The sequence below is a fragment of the Ascidiella aspersa genome, chromosome 6 (assembly GCF_963924565.1).
Source record: "Ascidiella aspersa chromosome 6, kaAscAspe10.2, whole genome shotgun sequence".
Classification (NCBI taxonomy): domain Eukaryota; kingdom Metazoa; phylum Chordata; class Ascidiacea; order Phlebobranchia; family Ascidiidae; genus Ascidiella; species Ascidiella aspersa.
This window is the reverse complement of record NC_139452.1, coordinates 11,004,915-11,016,117: the sequence shown is the minus strand read 5'-3', so window position 1 is coordinate 11,016,117 and position 11,203 is coordinate 11,004,915. Positions and strand designations below refer to the sequence as shown.

Here is an 11,203-nt window from a genome sequence, read left to right as displayed (position 1 = left end):
AAAAACAAATTTCAACTAGAATTTGAACTAGAATCACATACAACCAATTTAATTTAATCGCAAAGTATTCTTATAAGAATGTGAATGGTAAATATGTGTGTGCTAATTTTTTAGCCCTTTTATGTTTTTTAGACTGTAAAAATTACATACAACTCGTTTCAACTAAAGAGTTTTAATTGAAATTCTGTGTTTCAACTGAGTGACTAAAAATGCCGTTGGACAAAGTAGCAGTTATGATAAAATCCGAATTAGATTAGAACTAGAATTGGTGCACACAGGCAATACATAAATTTTTTTCAATGAATTAGAAAACTAGAATTATCTATCCAAGTCTGGCCTCAAAGTTCGCAAACCGCAAAACTATGATTCATTTTTCTTCAATTACCGTACTTCTCTGAACATGTGTACTTTTGATGTTATGCATAAGACAGCATACAAGCAGATTTAATAAATACCGCAACATGGAACTGATAAAATCATTATAAAAAGTTAAAAATTGGAGTAGAGCTTGCGCCCAACTAAGAAGTGCTTGGCGCCCCCGGTTAAGAACTACTGATGTGAACGACTATTTTGATCGAATCATACTTTTACCTATTTTTAGCTTACAACTAGCATTGTTCAATGCGATTTGTAAATTAAGCTATAAAACAGTAGATGATATCTATCAAGAGCACCTATTTGACATAATTAACCCCCTCTGTCCTACAGCGTTGAACGGCTTTTTAAAGCAACTGTGCTCCTTGTTGGCAATTCACATGGCATGTATTTTGAAGCTCGTAATGGTACGAAACAACAGGGATAGTTACGTAACATTCGGGATTTTTTTTGTTGTAAAAAAAACAGAAAAACAAAATATAAAAATTGTGAATTCTGTTTTTTGTGAAAAAACTGGAAGCTACTCGCGTACCACCTGAAATACCTTCGCGTACCACTAGTGGTACGCGTACCACAGGTTGGCAACCCCTGGTTTAAATGTATTCCATTCCCATCCATCATATTTTTGACATTTGTTAATTTTAAACAGCTTTGGAAACTCAAGGATTCGACGATGAAGGCTATTTACCGGTATTTTATGTAGTTATTCTATTTACAGACTAACGGTAAACATTCAAGAAAGTAAAACAAAAGTAGCCTACAACTTGACAAACAAAACAATCATTTATTTAGAGACTGGGCATATAGCCTACAGTTGACAAAATGGAACGCCGTAGTCGTTGGTCAGTCCAGTGATGTATCCACTATTGTGTTTTCCGGGTCGTACTGAAACTGTCCACAGCACGCCTGTGCTATCACTCCATGTTTGCCCGCTTCGTAGGTGTGTGTACACTGGTTGACCAGTAGAGCTGTAGCACGTTCCCTTCTACAAAGTAAACATTCTCAACGACCTCTTAGTTGAAAACATGAAATTAAGTAGTTGGTGTATTGCCTAGGGCAGTGGTATCTTATCGGGGTGTCATGGCGGCGCCATATTTAATGCCAAGGGTGACGCGATTTTTAGAATCTTTACTAATCTGACTATGGTTATATAGGTAAGCATTTTTATTGCGTTGGCTAGGTTAGATTACAAAAATCAAAATAAATGTTACTTTTTTTTTAAATAAGCAAAATTGCAACCGAAGAAAGGTGATTCTATTTGTATAGTTTAATAAACAAAACCAATGCTTTAACGTTGCATTAGATCGCGAACCATTGATAAAATGCAAATAGTAATTTCGGGCGGCAAGGAAAAGGTTTATGTGTGATAAGGATGAGACAGGCTGACATCGATTTTGCTACGGACCCTTATTATCTAAATATATTTTGTCGAAAATTCATAGGCGTTTGCGACATTTGCATGACAATTTCTTTTTTCAGAAATAAGCTCATAAAGTTACATCGTAACGTGACGTCATAAAGAAGTAACCTTAAGAACACCACCAGTTCGTTTTTTTTTTAAGTTTAAAGGTTGTAGGGCAGGGTGGTCCAAGGTTGACTGCATCGCGGGCCACAATATTTCTTGCATATGCTTTGCGGGCCATATAAAGTGGGCTACATATGTACTAGGAGCGGATGAACGTTTTTTGTTTGGCGGGGCATGAAATGTTTAAAGATGACATCACAAAGTAACATCGAAAGACATATAAGCTCCAGAAACTTGTTTTTATCGTCGAACTTGTGCGCAAATAAATCGAATGTTATGAGACTGGGGAAAATGGTGTGCGCGAAGCGCGAAAAATTGCGTATTTGACAAAATTTTTAATTTAGAAGAGTGCGTTTTAAAGCGTAGAAGGTTCGCGTAAGAGAGATGTTGCGTACTACACAATCGCTTAATTGCAACGGCGTTATAATTTTTCGCAAAAAATTTTTATTAACCAGATCAATATGGTTAAAATTGCATCTTGAAAAGGGTCAGGGCATTTAGCCTAAAGTCACAGTGAAAACCTGTAGAACAATACTTATTTTTTGTGCATTTGCTTTAAAACGCAAATATAAGTTGGCAAATCAGCCATTTTGAAAGGAAAGTTCCATATAGGGCTCACTGCAGCTTCTCTAAAACGGTCTAATACATATTTTTTTTATTAGGCGTTCGTACCACACCCTGGGTGTGAATCTGGTGAGCGATAGGAAACTGGTTTATTTCATGGTATAACCGGGAAAATGTGATCATAACCAAACAACTGCAGTATGCTTACTGTTAGTCCCTTAGATTTATTTAAATAAACCCTCAGAGGTACGCATTGCAATAATCCAGCAGTGCTCCGCGGGCCACGGGCAATGATGTCGCGGGCCACATGTGGCTGGGTTTGGACCACCCTGTTGTAGAGTATACTGTAGATTGATCTTTTAAAGGTTGAATAACTAATATACAATCAGGTAATTTTTTAAATAAATTGGATAAAAAAAATAACCCATACAAACACTATACGGAAAGTTCATATTAATTACTTTTAGCCTATATGTACCTTATATCCCATCGCCAACCAAACGTTTAATCCACCGTTTGCTGGGTCGTTGATATACATATCCCAAGCCGATTGAATATAACTGTACAGGGCATCATACATTTCCTTGCTTTCGACGTCCACAAGCGACCCGTTGTAGAATTTGCACAGATTTCGCGACGATGCCTTTGTAGGATATGTGCCCGCTTTCATGACACTGCGAGGCAGCCAGTAGCAGGTTCCATTAAATACTGTGCCAGGACACTGCATTCGATCTGTCAAAACAAAATTGAACAGTTTTTTATTGATTTAACCACAATCAATCAGTTTGCGTTTTTATGACTGCAGTATACCTTTTTGGCGTGGTACCATTTAGTTTAAGACTGAGGGAGTAATTAAAGTGTTTTATAAAACAATACGTTAACTCGTGCACAGTTTGTTATTGTTATCGAAAGGAAATTGTTAGCTATAGGGTAAGAATATGGTATGGTGTTAGCGCGTCGCACGAACCTTAAAATGAGAAAAGCAAAATGTTTATTGCGCCACGCGTCTATTTTTCCCATCAAGTAGATTTAGAGAAAGTTTCCATGTATTTACAGTAGTACCTAGAGATTTCAGTTTACTTTTACCCCCTTATATATACAACGTATCGTCGTAGGCGTAATATTTTACCAATAGAAATATTGAAAAGCTAAAGATTCCTCATGGTTTCTCAAATGGGCCCTACAGTGGTCGTCTGTGGAAAAAGTATATTCATAATCGCGGTATACCTTCGAAAATGAGTTCAATCCGCTGATCTGTTGCAGTGTTTATATTGGGCCGGGGTCCAACTGGCCCAGGTGGTCCTGGTGGGCCTGAAATCCCAGTAGGTCCGGTTGCACCTTGGGCGCCAGGCAAACCGTCGGGTCCTGGCAGTCCAGGTGCACCCTGGGGTCCAGGTGGTCCTTCTGCTAAAGTTTTCCACGCTGTAATTTTTAACAAGATAATTATAAAACCTTTGCTTAGTTTTCTTTAAAGTTACTGCTGGCCGAAGTATACTGTCTTAAACAGCATATAGAGACTGTGCTCGTAAAACCTTTGTATCTAAAAATCTATATGTCCTGAACTATAGGTTCATGTTTAACATTACATGGAACGAAACCGCAAAACTGTGTTGTTTTCTATCTTTGTATTATTTTTTAGACCTATTTTTAAGGAAGCGGGGCACAGGGCCACGAACTTTGGCCTCTATACCCTATACCCCAGTAGGCTAGCGAGAATCTTATTTATACATCCCTATCTTGTTAACGTTTTGAGATATCTTTCAGCCTAAAGGCGCATATAATCTGGGGCTATCAACAATAAAAGTTTAGTATATTTAGATGCATTTTATTGCGCTTCGACCGAACTAGTTTCGTCTTTCTATAAAATAACCCATAAAATCGCTTTTAGTAAAATAAGATTTAAAAAAATCCACATTTTAAAAACCAAATTAAGTAAAAATAAATTACGACCGAAATCTTTCTGAGTTTGGCTTCGACATTGCGTAGGAGATGGTTTACCTAAATGGATTTTTCTAATCTTGCGACGTCTGGCGTGAAAATTTGAAAAACGTAAAAAGAGGAAGGCAAAAAGAAAAAATTTGAAAACGAAAAGCATTTATTTTTGATTAAAGCGGTTAAAATTGAACAACATAACATAAAACCCTCAACAAAGATCAGATCATGTGTAAATACACAATAGACAAAATTAAAATAGGAAGAAACAAAATTAAATTTAGGTAAATAAGGCTCAATTGAAACCAGAAAGTTGAACTCTGTCCCCCAAAGCGTTAATTTGTCACTCAGTAGTGACAAAAGTTGCACCCTCACCTGTTTGGCACACTTTTCCGTTAGATGGTGACGTACAGGAACAGTACCAGCCGTCATTTCTGTTCACCTGGTCGCATGTAAGTGCTTCTAAAACGAAATACTTTTACACGGTCGAGAGGAAAGCTTGACAAAAGGTTATCAAAAGTGTTTGTTCAAATGATAAGTTGATTTGGGCTGTTGGGTTAAACTAGGTTTGTAAAGGAGCATTTTTTTCCTTTTTTATTTCTAGACTAAAGGGACGCATCTAAACTTAGCGTTAGCCTATTTTCATAAAATAATTTATATAAAAGATAACATGCTACTCATCGTACTGTTTAAAAACAGTGTTTTGGCATCAATATTCTAGGTCAGGGTTTCTCAACCCCCTGGGGGGCCACGGACCTGTCATTGGGGGCCACGAGCATAAGTTTGTAGCAATGGTGTGGTATTGCAAAACCGTGTCACTATTTCCACTCTTTTCAGTTGAACTCAAACTTGTAATTTTAAACCTACTTTTTTATTGTAACGCATTTTTTCTTACATGTTACTACCCGCTATTCGTGAGAAGTTTTGCAACAGTCAACGTCAAGCTTGCAATTCTTTATCTGCTCGCCTAATAGGCAAACATTGTTACGTCACTTACAACCAACATTTGAGTTTTTCTAGTTTACTCCGTATTTCTTTGGAACGTTTAACCAGCATTTTAAATAGTTTGTAAACGGCAAGTTAGAATGATAGCAAAACTAATACAAGCAAGTTAAACATTTTTTTCACAAAACGTCAAATAACGATATTACTAGTTTGGCTCATAGACATCGATTTGTTGTTCCATTGATATAATTTTGTCGTAAAATTAATTGTGTTAAAGCTAGTTTAAGAGGACAAAGAACAGTTGAATTACACATACTTTTACATGTTTACTATTGAAAATACATTTTTACAGAAAGCTTAAACGAGGTTTCGTGTTATCAAATGTCAAAAATTCGCAAATCTGCCCTGCTCGCTGGTGATGTTAAATGCGTCATTACGACCCTCAAAACTTATAAATCACTGTGATAAAAGCATTCTCGAAAGAAAGAATGATGCCGCCACAAATTCTAGCTATTTTTTTTATAATCGAGGGGCCACGAGGATTAAAAGCCTTTCTAAAGGGTCGACGAGACATAAAAGGTTGAGAACCGCTGTTCTAGGTATAAAGGTATTTTACGCTTTGCTTGTTCGCCTAATAAAAGTCACATTAAAATAAAAACAGTAATCATGTACCTGTTTGAAACCTTTGCGACGCTCCAAGTATAAGAAAAACTTTCAGAATCCATTTGATCTGCATTTTGTTCGAATTCTATCACCGACGCCGTGTTAGCATGAGGAGCAAATAATAGCCTTTTAGCAACGAATCGCATTAAAAGGCAAAACAGACTGATTTGTGCTAAAAATGCCCTTTATTTTTCTTATTCTGCTGATATTATTTTCCCTGCCTAGACTACAGCGGTTGTTGTTAGACTACTTCCTCACTCACTTTAGATAACTTCCTGGCTCAATCGGTCATGACATCACTTGTATAGCCTACAGTGTTTGTAAATGATTTATAATATTACAAATTAATTTAATTATATATGTATCGCTTAATACCAATAAAGTACGCCTATTTATTCACATCTAACGGTCGAAAGAGTCGTTTTATGAAAAATGTATTAATTCAACGAAGGAGCTTGATAATTGTTCAATTTGTTTCTTGCAGCCTTTTCATATTGCTTGATTTTATCAGAGACAAAACAAAGCATAATCACGCCCCAAGTCCTATCAAGAAAACGCGGTATGAAACCCTGTGGAACTATAAAAACAACCCAGATACGCTCCAAAACTTGACGAGCGTTACAATTTATCTTCTTTTTCGTGAACAACTAATTAAAGAAGCAACATAATCATCTTTTTCTGCAATACAGCCCACAACAGTATTTTACCAAACATTTTTGTTTTAGAAGGCTAATTTTGTTTGATTTCCACCACCGACTTAGCATTTTTTATAAGCCATTATCTAACTTTTTCAACCAAAAACTGTCATTGGTTATACACCAGGTTGGATCCAAAGTTTTACATAATACCTCAAACTTACTGTATAGATAAAAGGAAGTCAGAAAATCAGTAAAGTATTATGAACTTGCTAAATCGATCTCATGCGCGGTTTGCCCATAGCATTTAATTTATGAGCGTCAGTTCTTTATAGACTTTAAGTATTGACTAAAACCTTTTTTTTTTGAGAAAGAAGGCAGTGTCACAGAGCGAAACAGTGTGTTATGTCTCAGAGTGAAACAATGTATTATCAAGTTTAGGAAAAACGTCCAATTTGGAAAGGGACCGATAATAGCCTACCCTTGTTGATCGCCAATCTTTATGGTTTACACAAAATGCTAGAGAATGCGTTTACCGAAAAATTTTTAGGCTGTCAGATTTTAAAGACACAGTGGTCTTCCATAGCGCTCTGATCAATCCTTTATTCGTGGGTTATAGGTAAAGTTGGAAAATCGGGGATAGATGGGGCATGACATTACGCACATACAATTGTATTCGGTTTTTATTTGTTTTATTTAATTTTTGGCCTGTTAGTTCAGTATGACGGCTTGGATTGGTAGCAAGCACAATTTGGTAGCAAGCATATATAATGTTATGTCTCAATTACAGCACGCCAGCTGTCCGCACAACAAAACTTTTATTTTTGTCGCATGCGCGTGTTACGCTAAGTGAATTTAATTCGCCTTTGTAACTATGAGTTTAATGGTAAATAAAAGCACCCTATAAACAGTTTCAAATTAAAAAACTCAGGACGGCCCCGTTGTCGTACAGTATAAAACTACCGAATAATTTTATCTATTTAACGAATGACCGAAAGATTTAAATAACTGAGATGAGCTTATTAGATATTAAACCGTCCTATGCAAAAAGGTACAAATAATATTAACAATAAAATTTGTTTATTTTAAGTAACATATCACTAAATGTTATAACTCATTAAAATATAATCGTTAGATCCAATTTGTTACGAATAAGTGACGGCCTTCTGGGCTGAACGGTTATAATCAAAGAACAAATTAGGTGCAAAAAAGTAGCTTAAAAATTTAAGCGACCAATGCTTTGCACTTGAGTCCAGCTAAACACCTGCCATCTTCGAGCCACACAAAGGTACAGGAAATTTGCTGGAACCTGTGGCATAGAAGCCGTTTGTGTCACTTGGCCGAGTTGGACTGGTTGCTACCGAAAGCGCAACAGTTCGTTTGATTGTGGTAGGTTGCACGTTAAGTCGAAGTGGTTGGTTGTATATCGGTCCACCGGTTGAGCTGTAATACCTTCCATTCTGTACATAACGTTAGACAAACTAATGTTTTACTTATTAAACTGAATTCTGTTACACAATGGTATTTACAGCTACATGATGAATTTGGATAAAATTATGACCTAGGGAGCAGCTCTGTGAATATTATAACAGTTCGTCAAAAACAAACTTTCGTTTAACCTCGTGTTTGTGTCTGGAAAAAATCATTATTTAAAAAATTCGCTTCTATCGCGATAATGTTTTTTTGAAATTTTCAAACATATAGGCAATCAAAAAAGAGCAGTTGATGTACCTTATAATTACTTGCAAGCCATACGTCCACTCCACTAATTGTATGATCTTCTGCGTACATATTCCATGCCATTTGAACATAGCCGTAAATAATGTCATACATTTCTTTATTTTCGATGTCGATAAGAGAGCCGTTGTAAAAGTTACAGAGATCCTGTGCAGTCTGCCTGTCACTGAACAACCCCTTCTTCGTTACAGTCAAAGGAAGCCAGTAGCAAGAACCGTTGTAAACCGTTCCGTGGCATTTCATTCGATCTGATACAGGAATCAAACACTATTAGTAAGACAAAGGTTTTTATTTACAAACTATACAATTAATTCAATCATGGACAAGGCAGTCAAACGTATATCACAAAGCCTTTTAGCGGTTGAAGCCGGCACAACTGTTTATCAGTGGCTTTAGGACTTAAAAAGTTTATTCATGTCTTACGAAAATTAAAGATTTGAAAAGAAAGACTCGAAAAAGGCTCTTCTCAGACTGAAATTCATCCTAATTAAAATTAGATCACAAATACTGAAACAAAATATGGAGCGCAGACATAAGCATAAAAATGCAGCATCGTTTTACATGTTAAGTAATAGAAAACAAATCTGCCCATACAAGAAAACAAATCTTGCCCCGACAACTTGCATATCTAAAACATAAATGTGTCAGAAATTAAAACAAAACAAAGTCATTTGTGTAAAAAACATTCAAACTGCAGACAACGTGTGCTGCGGAATATTTGTCTGGTTTATCACTGTATTGCAATTTGTACATTATTTGAAACAAACTGGTAAGTTAAATTAACTTGACAAAACTTGTTGCCTCATTGTTGGTATTTACTAATCAATACTAATCAGCACCTTTGAATACAACTTTTACTCGCTCGTCAATTGTACCGGTCACATTAGCCTTTGGTCCGATTGGTCCTGGGGGTCCAACTGGGCCTGGATTTCCAGTGGGTCCGATCGGTCCGTCGGCCCCAGGCGGACCCTCAGATCCTCGTTGTCCAGCCAAACCCTGGGGTCCAATTGGTCCTTCTGCTAAACTTTTCCATGCTGTGTTTATAAAACATTACTATTGACATTGCCATATTTGGTTAAATTATTGTATCATTATATTGCTGCTTGCTACGTTTTTGTCATCGTTCTTGGACAGTCAGTTACAATGCCTGCTTCCTTGGATAAATTAGAAGACATTTTTTGTAATCCTTGTTAAATTTTTTTTATACCAGTTTTTTTTATGTTCTTAAACTGTTTCACGCGACGCCTTTCAAAATGTTTCACATTTTTATTTGTTTATATTTATATCAGAAAATCATATTCGGTCGTTGCAGTTTTTTGCAACAATGAGTTAAAAATATTAGCAAGCATTTTATTACCGCACTTAAGATATGAAACAGAATCATTTTACGACGCCCTTGGATGATCCACCAGGGCATCGTGACGCACAGTATGAGAAGAACCTCTGAAGTACATCATGAGCGTCTGTATTTATCGTCTAAAGCGGTGATTTAAATTTCCTTAGAGCCAACGTACAACGTTCGACATAACTTACTCTTACCTGTTTGACACTTTTCGCTGTTCGATGGTGATGAGCAGGAACAATATAATTTGTCATAACTCTTCATCCGGTTGCATGTTAGCGCCTCTGAAACAAAGCAATTAATAAGCATCGACGATAAAGAGAAGAATGCTCTCGAAGTCTCACGTTAACAATCAAATGATATACTCTTACAGTTTAGCTACTATACCCTTAATACAACTCTACTCCACTAGTACCCCTAAGCTCTCCGAAGAGAATGTAGCTTGGTGCTATGTGTAGCATTACTCATGGTTAGCCTATACAAGGTAGATTGCTACAATCAAATTTAAATCATCGGTGATAACACTAGGTGTCCGCAAGCATTACACGGAAATGACACAACATTATGAAATAGTCTTTACGAGTCAACAGATTTATAGTTTCTTACTACCACGCAAAATTGGGGTATTGTCGGTAAAATATCGCGGTGGGCAGCAGTGCGAGAACCATTGCTTTACCGACTATAACTTTGGTGATGTACTCCTTGCAGTTTGTCAATGCTGTAATGACTATAGTCAAATCTACTTTGACCTAGTACATTATTGTCAATATTTTTGGTTCAATTTACTTGATTGGGACAACTTTGTGGCATACCGACTTGAGGTTTACACGACCGTTGATTAAATGATCGACTATTTTTAAACTTGGTTTAGACACTATTGTGTTTTAATTAGGCTGCAATTAAACAGTTTTAAGTCTTTGTAAGACAAATGCTTCTTAAAAGCTAAATATGAAAAACGAAAGCCAAAAATTGATTACAAATATTTGGACTTTGACTATTTAAATCGGTATTTTAATTGCTTTCCTGTTATTTGACAGAGTATAACTTGAAAAACGGATTTACTCAACTTGGACTAAAGTGTTTACAAAACCAGAGAAAAAACAATATACCTGTTCGCAACCCTTTCAATGCTGACAGTAAAAGCAAAACAGCAAGATACCACTGAATCTGCATTATATTCAAAGGAATTCTGCGCAATAAAACAGAACCACAAATATACGCTCTTGATTTTTTGCCCTGTTCTTTTGGCGTTGTCTACCTGCTTGTAATTGTTCTTTTACGCACGTTGAGCTATTCGTATCAGACCACTTCCTGGTTTCCTAGACTTTGTCACCGTTAGATCGCAAGTAACTGAACAATGAACACGGAAGACGAAATTTACCCACGATTATAGGCAGGGTTACCACACCGTGCCTATTTCTAAAATTTCTGCTCCCGCAAAGTAAACTTTCGGTTTGACGAGAGGACTGACGTTTTAGGTTTAGG

General features: G+C 36.5%; 2 protein-coding genes across 3 annotated transcripts; both read right to left on the bottom strand.

Annotated features, from left to right (window-relative positions):
• Positions 1-1,082: 1,082 nt before the first annotated feature.
• LOC146139702 (uncharacterized) lies at positions 1,083-6,219 on the bottom strand. 2 transcript variants are annotated; one of them, XM_083392912.1, is made up of 5 exons: positions 6,014-6,219; positions 4,772-4,858; positions 3,692-3,886; positions 2,943-3,196; positions 1,083-1,360 (listed from the first exon to the last, which is right to left on the bottom strand). In XM_083392912.1, the coding sequence occupies exons 1-5, from the start codon at positions 6,075-6,077 to the stop codon at positions 1,184-1,186; spliced, it is 777 nt and encodes a 258-aa protein (XP_083249038.1). In that variant the 5' UTR covers positions 6,078-6,219; the 3' UTR covers positions 1,083-1,183. The 2 variants fall into 2 exon arrangements, with proteins under 2 accessions (XP_083249038.1, XP_083249039.1); XM_083392913.1 differs by having other exon boundaries at positions 4,772-4,855.
• Positions 6,220-7,543: 1,324 nt separating this feature from the next.
• Positions 7,544-10,962, bottom strand: LOC146139701 (uncharacterized). The gene is made up of 5 exons (XM_083392911.1): positions 10,828-10,962; positions 9,916-10,002; positions 9,216-9,410; positions 8,371-8,624; positions 7,544-8,099 (listed from the first exon to the last, which is right to left on the bottom strand). Exons 1-5 carry the CDS (start codon positions 10,889-10,891, stop codon positions 7,896-7,898), a joined length of 804 nt encoding a protein of 267 aa, XP_083249037.1. The 5' UTR covers positions 10,892-10,962; the 3' UTR covers positions 7,544-7,895.
• Between the last annotated feature and the right edge of the window lie 241 nt (positions 10,963-11,203).